Here is an 18,524-nt window from a genome sequence, read left to right as displayed (position 1 = left end):
TCAGGCCATAATGTGGGTGTGCTCCCCTGAATTAATTACACATATCAGAAAAAAGGGAGGGGAGAAATGGAATTGGGGATCAATTCCAAACGATAGCAATTCATCAAAGAGGAGCAGCCAATTAACAAAAATAGAAATAAAGTTTATTGATAACTCACTTGAACACCAATCAAATAGTTTAAAAACAGGTACCGCCACCAATTCATAAAATAGACAACGTTGTCTTGGACAAACACAGATGGCCACCACACATAAAAACCATGCACACCTCCTATCAAGTGGGTACCAGATGATGTCTCCTATTTGGTCATCTAGCAGGAAGCTGATTGTCCTGATAAGTGTCAGCGTTCAGGCTGATTGCGGATGGAGGGAAGGTGGATGTTGAATACAGCCTATATGGGATTAACGTCCAATATGCAAATGTCAACGAGGGGAACTAACAGTGACCGACTTAGCGCTATGCATAAAGAATTACAGTCCTAGTATGCAGAGTTCACCATAGACATATATTGCTGTGGTAGACAGATTGCAAGGGAGGAAGTCCTGTATCTGAGTGACCGTGGGAATTGGAGGAATGGAGCAGGCTTAGATGGACAGCTGTGTCAGGCAAATCATCAGTGCATTTAGGGGAAAAGAACAGAATATGAATAATGAATCCCAATAATGGGGTATAGAGGTAAGATCTCACCCAAATGTAGGCACAGGGATGTGACACCGGTCAGATGAAAGCCGTATCTTGCTCGAACCGTCTCCGGGTATCCGGTCAAACTATCTTCCAGCCGGATCCGTAGTATTGCCAGTGAAGTCCAGCTGGTGATGAGCGGGGAACATGGTGCTTAACTGGTGAGATGCGGTGAGCGGTAAGATACATGCATGCATCCAGTTCCCGGGCTCGTTTGAATGACCTCACAGAAGTGCGGACGGAGTTCCCAAGGCTGGTGGGTGGGTCTGTGGCTGCGCTATGGAGAGCGTGATGGCGTCATGCTGATCACGCTCTCCATAGCACAGCCACACCCAATAGGAGACATCATCTTGTACCCACTTTATAGGAGGTGTGCATGGTTTTTATGTGTGGTGGCCATCTGTGTTTGTCCAAGACAACGTTGTCTATTTTAAGAATTGGTGGCGGTACCTGTTTTTAAACTGTTCAAGTGAGTTATCAATAAATGTTATTTCTATTTTTAATTGCCTGCTCCTCTTTGACGAATTGCTTTCGTTTGGAATTGATCCCTAATTCCATTCCCCCCCCCCCCTTTTTTTTTCTGATGCTGGAAAACCAGCATTTGATCTGATTTGTGTATTCTGAAAGCGGGGGGGGGGGGGGGGGGGGGGCACTTTCATGATACCATATCATAGTGGGGAAAATCCCTGTATACAAAACACTTGTGTGGATGGAGGGATCTGTAAGGGTTTTTATTTTTTTTTTTTTCTTATCGTGACTGTGACATTACGGCGGACACATCGGACACTTTTGACACTATTTTGGGACCATTGTCATTTATACAGCGATCAGTGCTATAAAAATGCACTGATTGCTGTGTAAATGACACTGGCAGGGAAGGGGTTAAACACTAGGGAGCGATCAAGGGGTTAAGTGTGTCCTAGGGAGTGATTCTAACTGTGGGGGGGGCCCTACCACTGGCATGACAGAGATCACTGCTCCCGATGACAGGGAGCAGTAGATTCCGGTCATGTCACTAGGCAGAATGGGGAAATGCCTTGTTTACATAGGCATCTCCCCGTTCTGCAGCTCCGTGACATGATCGCGGGACACCGGCGGAAATCGTGTCCGCGGGTCCCACAAGCACGGTCACTCTGTGCGCGGCGGGTGTGTGCCCGCTAGCCCCGCTAATTAAAGGGGATGTACAGTTACGCCCATTTGCCCACCGCTGCCATTGTGCCGACGTATATCGGTGTGCGGCGGTCGGCAAGTGGTTAATGTAGAGCAGGGTTGAGGCTTTAAATCAAAGTCTGTTTACCTAGACATGTAATGTAACTTTGTATGCAATAGAATATGGTCTTCTTCTTCTTTTTTTTTTTTTTTTTTTTTTAACATGTTTGTTTTAACTACAATCTCTCCAGCTACGCTCATACAATCGTCACACATTGGTAGCTGATCCCTATGAAGAGGCCTGGAATCAGATGTTACTTAGAAGACAAAAAATAAATCAAATAGACCAGAGGGTAAGTGCTTTTAATGTGAAGAAACTTTGACTGAAACTAATAAAGCACGGCCTTTTTTTCACAAAACATATCGAATATTTTCAGTGCTGTGGAAATTTCGCTGTCGCTCCTTTCTTTTTTTTGTATCAATATTTTTTTTATTGTATTTGTATGGTAAGACATACCAAACTGTAGATGACAAAGATCCGGTCATGAAAAATAGAATTTTAGACTTGCTGTAAAATCCATTTCTTGGAGTTCATTAACCACTTCAATACAGGGCATTTTCACCCCCTTCCTGCCCAGACCAATTTTTAGTTTTCAGCGCTGTCGCACTTTGAATGACAATTGCGCGGTCGTGCAACGTTGTACCCAAACAAAATTGATGTCCTTTTTCTCCCACAAATAGAGCTTTTTTTTGGTGGTATTTGATCACCCCTGCGGTTTTTATTTTTTGCACTATAAACAAAAGAGCAACAATTTTGAAAAAAAAACTTTTTTTTTTTTATTTTTTGCTATAATAAATATCCCAATTTTTAAAAAAAAAAAACAAATTTTTTTTTCCTCGGTTTAGGCCGATATGCATTCTTCCACATATTATTGGTAAAAAAAAATCGCAATAGGCGTATATTGATTGGTTTGCACAAAAGTTAGATTTATGGCTTTTTTTTTTTTTTTTTCGTGACTGCGACAGACATATCGGACAGTTTTGACACATTTTTGGGACCATTCACATTTATACAGCGATCAGTGCTATAAAATTGCACTGATTACTGTGTAAATGTGACAGGCAGGGAAGGGGTTAACACTAGGTGATCGAGGGGTTAATTGTTTTCTTAGGGAGTGATTCCAACTGTAGGGGGAGGGGACTCACAAGGGGAGGAGACCGATCAATGTTCCTCTGTACTGGGAACACAGATCGGTCTCCTCTCCTGACAGCGTGTAAACACACAAATCCACGGTCCTGTTGTGTTACCGGCAATCGCGGCCACCGGGCACACACACCAGGTCCCGAGCAACGCGGCAGGCGTCCCCTAGACGGCCGGGAAACCCAGGAAGTCATATGACGCCCGCCCAGGATGGGAGATCTCTCCTGCAGGCGTCATATTACTATGGGCCGGTAATGAAGTGGTTAAAGTACAGGATGAAATAATTCAGGTACATTGGGTTATCCTGCTTCCTTCAGGAGATTAAACACCTGCAATCAAAGGTGTAAGATACCCCTTACCACTCCTATCGTGCTCCAGTTTTGCAGTAATAGGAGGGGATCATAAGAACAGAGGGGGAAGGACCTGTGTTTCCTTAAATTGCCACAGTAGACAAATGGTTTAATTATTTTTATTTATTTTTTTACACGTTTAAAATCTGCTTTCAGAAAATCTGAAAATTGTATGGGTGTTTTGAAGTAATTTTTAGCCCAAAAAAGTGGGAAGATCATGGAAAATGGTGGCATTTGCAAAATTTTATGCTGCAGGACTTTTGTGCATATTTTCTACAGAACCTACTCGCCCAATTTTTGGTAAAATATAATGTAGGTTTTGTCAAGTAAATAGATACCAAACATGTCAAGCGTTGAAATTCAGTGCACCTGTCCAATCGCAAAAACTATGGCACTCAAAATTTTCCATGGACAACCACCAGGGCCTTTTTTTTTTTTTTTTTGCACACATTTAATTTTAGGGCTGATAATTAAGGAAAGTGTGAAAGAATGCTGTAAATTAGGAATGCTTTCAGAAATACGTTTTAATAGTTCTTGTTAATAAAAAATGGAAAGTAAATGAACAAAAGAGAAATCCAAATCCAATCCCTTTGCCTTCAAAACGGCACCAATTCTTCTAGGTACACTTGCACACAATTTTTGTAGGCACTTGTCAGGTTTTTCCAGACATCTTATAGAACTAACCACAGATCTTCTGTGAATGTAGGCTGCCTCAAATCCTTCTGTCTCTTCATGTAATCCCAGACAGACTGGATGATGTTGAGATCAGGGCTCTGTGGGGGCCAAACCATCTCTTCCAGGACTCCTTGTTGTCCTTACATTGAAGATAGTTCTTAACCACTTGCCCACTGGGCACTTAAACCCTCTTTCTAACCAGACCAATTTTCAGCTTTCGGTGCTCTCAAATTTTGAATGACAATTACTTAGTCATGCAACACTGTATGCGGGGCTTCCAGAAGGCAGCTGTGGGACACAGAGCAGGCTCCAAACCGGGCATTTGCAGAGGTTCATTTCTCCTTACACTGGTCACATGAGTCACCAGGTGTTGCTTGGCAGGCTAAAGGTGCTTAGCAGGTTTGTTGCCTAGGGGCTTGGTGAGCCCTATTAAAGGGTCTCCCTTCTGAGGTGTTAATACTACACCCAGGTACTCCCTTTTTGTGGCTAGTAAATGTCTTCAAAAAAGAGGAGTGGGACTAACACTACAGGGAAGGGCACACCTATGTCATCAGTAGTTCCTAATGAACCTAGTCGTATCCCCTGAAGGACCAGAGGCTTTCGGGGAATCTGAGCCGCTGCGCCTATCTGGGATTGCCTACAGTCAACGCTGCTGCTTCACCCTTTATCACTAAGGATGAACTGTCTTAAGCCCTAGCCGGGTTAGAGCACAGGATTACTGGCATGATTGCCTCCAACCTACAGGGTGGCAAGAAGCGTGAAAGATCCCCCTCCCCAGAGTCTGGAGCAGGAATGGGTTGAGGATGGGGAAGAGCTTAAGGCTTCATGCACACGAAACGCCGGTGCAAACTCTGCTGAACACGTTTTTAAAAGCTGAAACCGGCGTTTAGAAACGCCCATTTTGCCGTGTTTGCACGCTGCGTTTAGCCGCGTTTTACCGCGTTTGCGTCTAGAAGTGTCTGCAGAGCAGAGAATTACATTTTGCGACCCAAATTTGGGGCCCCGTATCTTGGGGCCACTTGGTGCTAGGAACCCCAAATTTGGTGTGCAAACACAGTGGAACTAACACTACAACATATCCAAATTTGCCTAGCGCCAAGTGGCCCCGAGATATGGGGCCCCAAAGTCGGGTCACAAAATGTAATTCTCTGCTGCAGATGCTTGACATTTTGCGACCCGACTTTGGGGCCCCATATCTCGGAGCCACTTGGTGCTTGGATATGTTGTATTGTTCCACTGTGTTAGCACACCAAATTTGGGGTTCCTAGCACCAAGTGTCCCCGAGATATGGGGCCCCAATCGGGTCGCAAAATGTCAAGCACTTTTCTGCAGCAGAGAATTACATTTTTGTGACCCGAATTTGGGGCCCCATATCTCAGGGCCACCTGGTGCTAGGAACTCCAAGTTTAGTGTGCCAACAGAGTGGAACTAACACTACAACATATCCAAATTTGGGGTTCCTAGCACCAAGTGGCCCCGAGATATGGGGCTCCAAATTCGGGTCGCAAAATGCCATTCTCTGCTGCAGTTTACCATCATATTTCTGTGTTTTCTAGTCCAAAAAATAGGGTTCCTTTAAAAACGTCTGAAACGTGGAAAACTGTTGCGTCTGAACCCATTTTTTTGCTTCTGGAAAAACGAGGTTAAACGCAACTGCCTAAAAACGCCAAAAAATGAGTCTGTGTATATGGACACATAGGATAACATTGAATGAGTTCGGGGGCAGTTGAAAAGTGTCCAACTGCCTCTGAACACGCGTTTAACAGCGTCTCGTGTGCATGAGGCCAAAAGCTCAGGATTCTGTGGATGGCCTAGCGGATGAGTCTGCTTCCGAGCAATCTGGACAAGAAGATATCTAGTTGGTGTCTGTCTCTCAATCGGAGGCTTTTGATCCTGCCTCTTACCGAAATTGTTTGTTCTGCCTTTTAAGTTGTCTCTTGCAGAGGTTATTGAGCCTCCCTGGTCCTCTTTGGGATCCCTGAGGCCTCTTCAGGCCCACAGGCTTTCCCCTTAGGGCTCTTTCACACGGAGGATCCGTATGTCCGTTTTTCATCCTTCCGTTTTCGGATGAAAAACGGACATACATGTATCCCTATGGAGCATCGGATGTCAGCGGTGACATGTCCGCTGACATCCGACCCGCTCCGATCCGAAAAGTGTAATGGAGGAAAACCCTACTTTTCCATCCGTTATTGGATCGGGTGACGACGGACACTACGGTCCGTCATCATCCGATCCCCCATAGGGGAGAGCGGCGCTCTGACAGGTCCGTCGCTGCACAGTGTGCAGCGATGGACCTGTCATCTTCCTGCTCAGCGGGGATCGGCGGAGCGATCCCCGCTGAGCAAGCGGGTGTTCACGGGGTGGATCATCACTGATCCGCCCCGTGTGAAAGAGCCCTTACACCGTCTGTTGGAACAGGCGGTGTATGCTGATTGGGAACATCCTGACAGGATTTTTGTTCCTCCTAAAGAGGTTTTCCCTTTTTATATCCCATGGATGAAAAGTTTAAGAAGTGGAGCATGCCAGCCGTAGATGCAGCAGTCTCTTCCTTAAACAAGAACTTGACTTGTCAGATAACGCACAGGGCTTGAAAGACCCTGTTGATAAGAAATTGGAGTCATTATTAAAGGCTTCCTTTTCTTTGGCCAGTTCAGCTATTCAGCCAGCTGTTGCAGCAATTGGTATCTGCCAGTCCGTAAAGGAGCAGATCAGAAGGCCTGACAGGCCTAACCAGGAGGATGATCTGCCTGAAAAATAGGCAGTTATTCCTTGAGAGCTGTGTTTTGCTGTTGACGCCTTAAAGGATTCAATACAGCAGGTTTCTAGTTTGGCTCTCTTGTCTGTACATATGCGCAGACTTTTGTGGCTTACGAACTGGTCAGCCGAGCTTCCTTGTAAGAAGTTATTGGCAGGTTTCCCCTTTCATGGGGGAATGTTTATTTAGTGATCATTTGGACAAATATATCCAAAAGATTTCCATAAGGAAGAGTTCTCTACTTCCTGTGAAGAAAAGCACCAGGCATCCCTCGTTTAAAACCTCAGGGACTGCTTCCTCAAATGTCTCAGTGCCAAGGCAGTTCTGCTGCCAACAGAGCGCTAGGGCCAGGGGCAAGTCGCAAGGCCAGGGAAAGCCCTGGGTCCAAATTCTTCTAAACCCAGCACCAAGCCCTCCTTTTGAGGGGATGCCCCCACTCTATCGGGTGGGGCGAAGGCTGCTACACTTTGTGGACATTTGGAGATCATTAGTTAACCACTTGAGCCCCGGACCATTATGCTGCCTAAGGACCAGAGGTCTTTTTCCAATTTGGCACTGCGTCGCTTTAACTGCTAATTGCGCGGTCATGCAATGCTGTACCCAAACGAAATTTGCGTCCTTTTCTTCCCACAAATAGAGCTTTCTTTTGATGGTATTTGATCACCTCTGCGGTTTTTATTTTTTGCGCTATAAACGGAAAAAGATCATTTTTTTTCAACATTTTCGGTATTTTCTACTTTTTGTTATAAAAAAAATCCAATAAACTCAATTTTAGTCATACATTTAGGCCAAAATGTATTCGGCCACATGTCTTTGGTAAAAAAAATGTCAATAAGCGTATATTTATTGGTTTGCGCAAAAGTTATAGCGTCTACAAACTAGGGTACATTTTCTGTAATTTACACAGCTTTTAGTTTATGACTGCCTATGTCATTTCTTGAGGTGCTAAAATGGCAGGGCAGTACAAAACCCCCCCAAATTACCCCATTTTGGAAAGTAGACACCCCAAGGAAATTGCTGAGAGGCATGTTGAACCCATTGAATATTTATTTTTTTTGTCCCAAGTGATTGAATAATGACAAAAAAAAAAAAAATTTACAAAAAGTTGTCACTAAATGATATATTGCTCACACAGGCCATGGGCCTATATGGAATTGCACCCCAAAATACATTCTGCTGCTTCTCCTGAGTATGGGGATACCACATGTGTGGGACTTTTTGGGAGCCTAGCCGCGTACGGGGCCCCGAAAACCAATCACTGCCTTCAGGATTTCTAAGGGTGTAAATTTATGATTTCACTCTTCACTGCCTATCACAGTTTCGGAGGCCATGGAATGCCCAGGTGGCACAAAACCCCCCCAAATGACCCCATTTTGGAAAGTAGACACCCCAAGCTATTTGCTGAGAGGCATGGTGAGTATTTTGCAGCTCTCATTTGTTTTTGAAAATGAAGAAAGGCAAGAAAAAACTTTTTTTTTTTCTTTTTTCAATTTTCAAAACTTTGTGACAAAAAGTGAGGTCTGCAAAATACTCACTATACCTCTCAGAAAATAGCTTTGGGTGTCTACTTTCCAAAATGGGGTCATTTGGGGGGGTTTTGTGCCACCTGGGCATTCCATGGCCTCCGAAACTGTGATAGGCAGTGAAGAGTGAAATCAAAAATTCACGCCCTTAGAAAGCCTGAAGGCGGTGCTTGGTTTTCAGGGTTCCGTACGCGGCTAGGCTCCCAAAAAGTCTCACACATGTGGTATCCCCGTACTCAGGAGAAGCAGCAGAATGTATTTTGGGGTGTAATTTCACATATTCCCATGGCATGTTTGAGCAATATATCATTTAGTGACAATTTTGTGCAAAAAAAAAAAAAAAATTTGTCTCTTTCCCGCAACTTGTGTCGCAATATAAAATATTCCATGGACTCGACATGCCTCTCAGCAAATAGCTTGGGGTGTCTACTTTCCAAAATGGGGTCATTTGGGGGGGTTTTGAACTGTCCTGGCATTTTATGCACAACATTTAGAAGCTTATGTCACACATCACCCACTCTTCTAACCACTTGAAGACAAAGCCCTTTCTGACACTTATTGTTTACATGAAAAAGTTATTTTTTTTTTTTGCAAGAAAATTACTTTGAACCCCCAAACATTATATATTTTTTTAAAGCAAATGCCCTACAGATTAAAATGGTGGGTGTTTCATTTTTTTTTTCACACAGTATTTGCGCAGCGATTTTTCAAACGCATTTTTTGGGGAAAAAACACACTTTTTTAAATTTTAATGCACTAAAACACACTATATTGCCCAAATGTTTGATGAAATATAAAAGATGATCTTAGGCCGAGTACATGGATACCAAACATGACATGCTTTACAATTGCGCACAAACGTGCAGTGGCAACAAAATAAATACATTTTTAAAAGCCTTTACAGGTTACCACTTTAGATTTACAGAGGAGGTCTACTGCAAAAATTACTGCCCTCGATCTAACCTTCGCGGTGATACCTCACATGCATGGTGCAATTGCTGTTTACGTTTGACGACAGACCACCGCTTGCATTCGCCTTAGCGCGAGAGCAGGGGGCGACAGGGGTGCTTTTTTTTTTTTTTTTTTTTTTTTTTTTCTTTATTATTTTTTTGCTTTTTTATCTTATTTTTTAAACGGTTCCTTTCATTTTTTTTTTTTTTTTTTTAATCATTTTTATTATCTCGGGGAATGTAAATATCCCCTATGATAGCAATAGGTAGTGACAGGTACTCTTTTTTTGAAAAAATTGGGGTCTATTAGACCCTAGATCTCTCCTCTGCCCTCAAAGCATCTGACCACACCAAGATCGGTGTGATAAAATGCTTCCCCAATTTCCCAATGGCACTATTTACATCCGGCGAAATCTAAGTCATAAAATGCTCGTAGCTTCCGGTTTCTTAGGCCATAGAGATGTTTGGAGCCACTCTGGTCTCTGATCAGCTCTATGGTCAGCTGGCTCAATCACCGGCTGCATTTTCAGGTTCCCTGTTGAGACAGGAGAGCCAGAGAAAAACACGGAAGACGGTGGGGGGGTGGGGCATTCCCTCCCACGGCTTGTAAAAGCAGTCTAGAGGCTAATTAGCCGCTAGGATTGCTTTTACATGAAAGCCGACCGCTGGCTGAAAAGAATGATACCAAGATGATACCTAAACCTGCAGGCATCATTCTGGTATAACCACTCAAAGTTGTGAATGGCGTACCTGACGACAAAAAAATGGTTAACAATAAAGCACAGTAAACGGAAAAGTATAAAAAATTGCATACCTGAAAAGCAAACATGATAAAACATAATAACAATAAAACATTGCAGAATAGAATACAGTAAAAAAGAGCAGAACAATAGAGAGAATAGAGAGCGCGAGAACAATAAAACGACAACTATTTTTTATTTCATATATTTTTTTTTTTTTTTACACTTTTTTTTGTAACTAACTTTTATAACTGTAACCGGTTCCAGGTTCGGGTCTCTCAAAATGCGATGGCATCTTGGGAGACCCTGTGAAAGTGTGCCTAGTCTGTGCAATGCTGTACCCTACGTTAATACTCAACTAGTACATAGTAGCGTTCAAAACATTCACCAATGCAAAGACCAGGATTGTCAGGACAGGAGGGACAATAATAGTGGGTGTCACGTCTATATCCGCGCTTGCTGCAGACACAACATCTTTTTTGGGGGGGTTCGCTGGGTAGGGGTACTCGGGAGGACATAAAGAAAATGCCTCTCATGCAGCCGACTGCATTTGGTTGGGGATGTGAATGGGGGAAGTACGGGCGCTGCAGAAGCGGTGGGTTCCCAATTAGGATTGGCGAATGCAGCAGGAAGGGCACGACGGGCCTGTGTTTGTCTTTTTGGTGGCAGCGGGACACTACTTGTGCTTGCCACCTCACCAGCTTGAACTGCACTTATGGGACTCGCCACGTCACCAAGTGTTACTGCAGTGCTGGTTTGACTACGACCGGGGTGTACTAGGCCGCTGGTGCTTGCCAGTTCACCAAAACGCTACCAAAAAAACTGTTAGCGATCGCAGGGATCAGGCCTGACTCTGCGAACGCTGCAGTTATGCATTTAGTGTTTTGTAAGTGTCAGTGATCGATCGATACTGCACTTGGGTGGGCTGGGCTGGGCCGAGGAGCAAAACGCAGATGCTAGCAGGTATCTGGGCTGATCCCGCTAACACTGCGTTTTTGGGAACCCTAAACTGCTGGGGACGCTAGTATAGATCTGATCGGATCAGATATTGATCCGTACAAATACTATACCACTAAGGGAGGCGTATGCTGCGTGCGTGGGTGTTAGCGCTACTGGCGCTAACCTGACGCTGCCTGGGGCTGGTGCTTGCCAGTTCACCAAAATACTACCAAAAAAACTGTTAGCGATCGCAGGGATCAGGCCTGACTCTGCGAACGCTGCAGTTATGCGTTTAGTGTTTTGTAAGTGACAGTGATCGATCGATACTGCACTTGGGTGGGCTGGGCGGAGGGGCAAAACGCAGGTGCTAGCAGGTATCTGGGCTGATCCCGCTAACACTGCATTTTTGGGAACCCTAAACTGCTGGGGACGCTAGTATAGATATTGATCCGTACAGATACTATACCATTAAGGGAGGTGTATGCTGCGTGCGTGGGTGTTAGCGGTACTGGCGCTAATCTGATGCTGCCTGGGGCGACGCATATCACCGCTGGGCGATCAGGGGGCTAAACCTTTATTCGGTAATAAACGGCGGGTGCCCTGACACTATAAAAAATAAACGAACTAACCAGCGTCACCCGTAACACTTATACGGTGATCAGTGGTGAAAGGGTTAACTAAGGGGCCATCAAGGGGTTAAAACATTTATTCGGTAGTATATGGGGGTCCCTGACGCTATAAAACGCTGGCGGCGAACCTCAATATTTACGTCCCTAACTAGCGTCACCAGCGACACTAATACAGCGATCAGAAAAATGATCGCTTAGCGACACTGGTGACAGGGGGTGATCAAGGGGTTAAAACTTTATTAGGGGGTTAGGGGGGTACCCTAGACCTAAAGGGGGGTAACAGTAACTGTCCCAACACTGTAACTGTCACAAACTGACACCAATGCAGTAATCAGAAAAAAAAAACTGCTTGGTGTCAGTTTGTGACAGGGGGGGGGGTGATTGGGGGGGGGGGGGGGATCGGTGTGTTTTGTGTGCCTGGCATGTTCTACTGTGTGTGTGTGTAGTGTTGTGCACTCACATAGATGTCTTCTCTCCTCGGGCCGGAACGGAAATTACCGAGCCGAGGAGAGATGACATCATTTCCTTTGCTGCTGTTTAGCATACAGCAGCAAAGGAATGATTCGATTGGCCGGCGGCAATCGTGAGGGGGGGGGCCACGAACGGATGGCTTCCCCCTCACCTCCGATCGCCGTGGGACAAAACACGACCGCCTCAGGCACCGGGGGGGGTCCGATCGGACCCCCCACCCGCGGAAGGCAAATCACGTACATGTACGTGATTTTGCCTGTCCGTGGCACCTTGCCGACGTACATCGGCGTGAGGCGGTCGTCAAGTGGTTAAGGACGAGTGGGTTACCTCAACTATATCCCGCAGTTACAAGCTAGCGTTGCGGGGGGGTTCCCCCTCAGAGGTTTTTTAAGATCCAGCGTTACCTCGGATTCTCCAAAAAGACTTATTGCTTCAGGCACTACATCATGTGCATCAAGGAGTGATTTGTAGAGGTTCCTGTACCCAAAAAGGGCACAGGGTTTTACTTGAATCTGTTTATGGTTCGAAAACCAAACGGAGACACGGCCCATTTTGGACCCAAGATCCCTGAACCAGTATCTACTGATCCAGTCCTTTCGGATGAAGTCTGTCTGCTCAGTAGTAGCCTCACTCCAGATGGGAGACTTTCTAGCCTCCGTCGATATAAAGGACGCGTATTTACACGTACCTATCTTTCAGCCTCATCAGAGTTTCCTGCAATTTGCAGTAGAGGAACATCATTTTCAGTTTATGGCTCTACCCTTCGGGCTAGCTACAGCTCCCCGGGTGTTCACAAAGGTCCTAGCACCACTACTGGAGTAGGAGTAGGATTACCTCCTTCCTGACCAGAGCACTTTTTACAATTTGGCACTGCGTCTCTTTAACTGCTAATTGCGCGGTCATGCAATGCTGTACCCAAACAAAATTTGCATCCTTTTCTTCCCACAAATAGAGCTTTCTTTTGATGGTATTTGATCATCTCTGCGGTTTTTATTTTTTGCACTATAAACGGAAAAAGACCGAAAATTTTGAAAAGAAAATGATATTTTCTACTTTTTGTTATAAAAAAAAAATCCAATAAACTCAATTTTAGTCATACATTTAGGCCAAAATGTATTCGGCCACATGTCTTTGGTAAAAAAAAATGTCAATTAGTGTATATTTATTGGTTTGCGCAAAAGTTATAGCGTCTACAAACTAGGGTACATTTTCTGGAATTTACACAGCTTTTAGTTTATGACTGCCTATGTAATTTCTTGAGGTGCTAAAATGGCAGGGCAGTACAACCCCCCCCCCCCCCCCCAAATGACACCATTTTGGAAAGTAGACACCCCAAGGAAATTGCTGAGAGGCATGTTGAGCCCATTGAATATTAATTTTTTTTTTTGTCCCAAGTGATTGAATAATGACAAAAATTTTAAAAAAATTACAAAAAGTTGTCACTAAATTATATATTGCTCACACAGGCCATGGGCATATGTGGAATTGCACCAAAAAATAAATTTAGCTGCATCTCCTGAGTATGGGGATACCACATGTGTGGGACTTTTTGGGAGCCTAGCCGCGTACGGGGCCCCGAAAACCAATCACCGCCTTCAGGATTCCTAAGGGCGTAAATTTTTGATTTCACTCCTCACTAATCACAGTTTTGAAGGCCATAAAATGCCAAGATGGCACAACCCCCCCAAATGACCCCATTTTGGAAAGTAGACACCCCAAGCTATTTGCTGAGAGGCATGTTGAGTCCATGGAATATTTTATATTTTGACACAAGTTGCAGGAAAATGACACTTTTTTTTTTTTTTTTTGCACAAAGTTGGCACTAAATGATATATTGCTCACACAGGCAATGGGCATATGTGGAATTGCACCCCAAAATACATTCTGCTGATTCTCCTGAGTACGGGGATACCACATGTGTGGGACTTTTTGGGAGCCTAGCCGCATACGGGGCCCCGAAGACCAAGCACCGCCTTCAGGATTTCTAAGGGCGTAAATTTTTGATTCACTCCTCACTACCTATCATAGTTTTGAAGGCCATAAAAAGCCAAAATAGCACAACCCCCCCAAATGACCCCATTTTGGAAAGTAGACACCCCAAGCTATTTGCTGAGAGGCACGGTGAGTATTTTGCAGCTCTCATTTGTTTTTGAAAATGAAGAAAGACAAGAAGAACTTTTTTTTTTTTTTTTTTTCAATTTTCAAAACTTTGTGACAAAAAGTGAGGTCTGCAAAATACTCACTATACCTCTCAGCAAATAGCTTGGGGTGTCTACTTTCCAAAATAGGGTCATTTGGGGGGGGGGGGGGGGGTTGTGCCACCTGGGCATTCCATGGCCTCCGAAACTGTGATAGGCAGTGAAGAGTGAAATCAGAAATTTACGCCCTTAGAAAGTCTGAAGGCGGTGCTTGGTTTTTGGGGTCCCGTACGCGGTTAGGCTCCCAAAAGTCTCACACGTGGTATCCCTGTACTCGGGAGAAGCAACAATGTATTTTGGGGTGTAATTTCACATATTCCCATGGCATATTTGAGCAATATATCATTTAGTGACAACTTTTTTTAAATTGTCTTTTTCCCGCAACTTGTGTCACAATATAAAATATTCCATGGACTCGAAATGCCTCTCAGCAAATAGCTTGGGGTGTCTACTTTCCAAAATAGGGTCATTTGGGGGGGGGGGGTTGAATTGTCCTGGCATTTTATGCACAACATTTAGAAGCTTATGCCACACATCACCCACTCTTCTAACCACTTGAAGACAAAGCCCTTTCTGACACTTTTTTTTTTTTTTTTTTTTTTTTTTTATAAAGCAAATGCCCTACAGATTAAAATGGTGGGTGTTTCTTTTTTTTTTTTTTTTTTTTTTCACACAGTATTTGCGCAGCGATTTTTCAAACGCATTTTTTTGGGGAAAAACACACTTTTTTAAATTTTAATGCACTAAAACACACTATATTGCCCAAATGTTTGATGAAATAATAAAGATGATCTTAGGCCGAGTACATGGATACCGAACATGACATGCTTTAAAATTGCGCACAAACGTGCAGTGGCGACAAACTAAATACATTTTTAAAAGCCTTTAAAAGCCTTTACAGGTTACCACTTTAGATTTACAGAGGAGGTCTACTGATAAAATTACTGCCCTCGATCTGACCTTCGCAGTGATACCTCACATGCATGGTGCAATTGCTGTTTACATTTGACGCCAGACCGATGCTTGTGTTCGCCTTTGTGCGAGAGCAGGGGAGAACAGGGGTGCTTTTTGCTTTTTTAGCTTATTTTTAAACCGTTCCTTTCATTTTTTTTTAATCATTTTTATTATCTCAGGGAATGTAAATATCCCCTATGATAGCATTGGGGGTCTATTAGACCCTAGATCTCTCCTCTGCCCTCAAAGCATCTGACCACACCAAGATCGGTGTGATAAAATGCTTTCCCAATTTTCCAATGGCGCTGTTTACATCCGGCGAAATCTAAGTCATGAAATGCTCGTAGCTTCCAGTTTCTTAGGCCATAGAGATGTTTGGAGCCATTCTGGTCTCTGATCAGCACTATGGTCAACTGGCTGAATCACTGGCTGCATTCTCAGGTTCCCTGTTGGGACAGGAGAGCCAGAGAAAAACATGGAAGATGGTGGGGGGGGGGCGGCATTCTCTCCCTCTGCTTGTAAAAGCAGTCTAGAGGCTAATTAGCTGCTAGGATTGCTTTTACATGAAAGCCTACCGCTGGCTGAAAAGAATGATACCAAGATGATACCTAAACCTGCAGGCATCATTCTGGTATAACCACTCAGTCCAACAACATACCGGAACGTTACTTGTCCTTGTTGGGCATATATTGTAAACTTTTTTTTCATGCAGCCTGTGGGCTGAACGAAAAAAAGAGATTGATCGGTGGGTATGCCCACCATTAGAATACCTCCCTTCATGATTGGGCATACATGCACTATATATATATATATATATATATATATATATATATATATATATATATATATATATATATATATATATATATATATATATACACACACAGTGGGGACGGAAAGTATTCAGACCCCTTTAAATTTTTCACTATTTGTTATAGTGGAGCCATTTGCTAAAATCAATTAAGTTCATTTTTTTCCTCGTTAATGTACACACAGCACCCCATATTGACAGAAAAACACAGAATTGTTGACATTTTTGCAGATTTATTAAAAAAGAAAAACTGAAATATCACATGGTCCTAAGTATTCAGACCCTTTGCTGTGACACTCATATATTTAACTCAGGTGCTGGCCATTTCTTCTGATCGTCCTTGAGATGGTTCTACACCTTCATTTGAGTCCAGCTGTGTTTGATTATACTGATTGGACTTGATTAGGAAAGCCACACACCTGTCTATATAAGACCTTAAAGCTTACAGTGCATGTCAGAACAAACGAGAATCATGAGGTAAAAGGAACTGCCTGAAGAGCTCAGAGACAGAATTGTGGCAAGGCACAGATCTGGTCAAGGTTACAAAAAAATTTCTGCTGCACTTAAGGTTCCTAAGAGCACAGTGGCCTCCATAATCCTTAAATGGAAGACGTTTGGGATGACCAGAACCCTTCCTAGAGCTGGCCGTCCGGCCAAACTGAGCTATCGGGGGAGAAGAGCCTTGGTGAGCGAGGTAAAGAAGAACCCAAAGATCACTGTGGCTGAGCTCCAGAGATGCAGTCGGGAGATGGGAGAAAGTTGTAGAAAGTCAACCATCACTGCAGCCCTCCACCATTCGGGGCTTTATGGCAGAGTGGCCCGACAGAAGCCTCTCCTCAGTGCAAGACACATGAAAACCCACATGGAGTTTGCTAAAAAAAACACCTGAAGGACTCCAAGATGGTGAGAAATAAGATTGTCTGGTCTGATGAGACCAAGATAGATCTTTTGGTCTTAATTCTAAGCGGTATATGTGGAGGAAAACAGGCACTGCTCATCACCTGTCCAATACAGTCCCAAAATTGAAGCATGGTGGTGGCAGCATCATGCTGTGAGGGTGTTTTTCAGCTGCAGGGACAGGACGACTGGTTGCAATCAAGGGAAAGACGAATGCGGCCAAGTACAGGGATATCCTGAACGAAAACCTTCTCCAGAGTGCTCAGGACCTCAGACTGGGCCGAAGGTTTACCTTCCAACAAGACAATGACCCTAAGCACACAGCTAAAATAACGAAGGAGTGGCTTCACAACAACTCCGTGACTGTTCTTGAATGGCCCAGCCAGAGCCCTGACTTAAACCCAATTGAGCATCTCTGGAGAGACCTAAAAATGGCTGTCTACCAACGTTTACCATCCAACCTGACAGAACTGGAGAGGATCTGTAAGGAGGAATGGCAGAAGATCCCCAAATCTAGGTGTGAAAAACTTGTTGCATCTTTCACAAAAACTCATGGCTGTATTAGATCAAAAGGGTGCTTCTACTAAATACTGAGAAAAGGGTCTGAATAGTTAGGACCATGTGATAATTCAGTTTTTCTTTTTTAATAAATCTGCAAAAATGTCAACAATTGATGTGTTTTTCTGTCAATATGGGGTGCTGTGTGTACATTAATGAGGAAAAAATGAACTTAAATGATTTTAGCAAATGGCTGCAATATAATAGAGTGAAAAATGTAAGGGGGGTCTGAATACTTTCCGTCCCCACTGTGTATGTATATATGTGTGTGTGTGTGTGTGTGTGTGTGTGTGTGTGTGTGTGTATATATATGTATATGTATGTGTGTGTATGTATGTATGTATATATATATATATATATATATATATATATATATATATATATATATATATATATATATATATATATATATATATATATATATATATATATATATACATATACACATAATGAGAGAGATGGGGGCATCCTCCCTCAAAAGTTAGGAGCAAAACGCTCTTCCGCCCTCTGCTGCCCCTATGCTTTGGCATATATGCTGAAGTATGTAACTGTGGTGGTGAAATCACCTCCGACAGCGCTGAAGTCACGGCTTTATGTGTCGTGGGAGCAAACGCTGTTGCTGTCAAGATAAATAAATCCGCACTGCAGCTGAATGGCGTACCTGAAAACAAAAAAATGGTTAACAATAAAACACAGTAAACAGTAAAGTATAAAAAAAATTGCATACCTATAAAGCAAACATGATAAAAACACAATAACAGTAAAACATTGCAGAATAGAATACAGTAAAAAAGAGCAGAACAATAGAGAGAGAACAATAAAATGACAACTATTTTTGTTTTTTTATTTTATATATTTTTTTTTTTTTTTTTTTACAATTTTTTTTTTGGAACTAACTTTTTGTAACTGTAACAGTTTCCAGGTTCGGGTCTCTCAAAATGCAATGGCATCTTGGGAGACCCTGTGAAAGTGTGTCCTAGTCTGTGCAGTGCTGTACCCTACGCTAATACTCAACTAGTGTATGGTAGCGTTCAAAACA

At 43.4% G+C, this 18,524-nt stretch overlaps 1 protein-coding gene across 1 annotated transcript in view; it reads left to right on the top strand.

Annotated features, from left to right (window-relative positions):
• The window catches only part of SLC9A1 (solute carrier family 9 member A1), a 150,293-nt gene that overhangs the window by 121,533 nt on the left and 10,236 nt on the right, over window positions 1–18,524 (top strand). The window contains exon 10 of the mRNA XM_073616168.1: window positions 2,083–2,184. Within this exon, the coding sequence (XP_073472269.1) occupies window positions 2,083–2,184 (102 nt within the window). The remainder of the gene's footprint in view (window positions 1–2,082; window positions 2,185–18,524) is intronic.

The sequence above is a fragment of the Aquarana catesbeiana genome, linkage group LG02, assembly GCF_042186555.1.
Source record: "Aquarana catesbeiana isolate 2022-GZ linkage group LG02, ASM4218655v1, whole genome shotgun sequence".
Lineage (NCBI taxonomy): Eukaryota > Metazoa > Chordata > Amphibia > Anura > Ranidae > Aquarana > Aquarana catesbeiana.
Note: the sequence above shows the minus strand (reverse complement) of the source record. Positions and strands in the feature narration are given on the sequence as shown.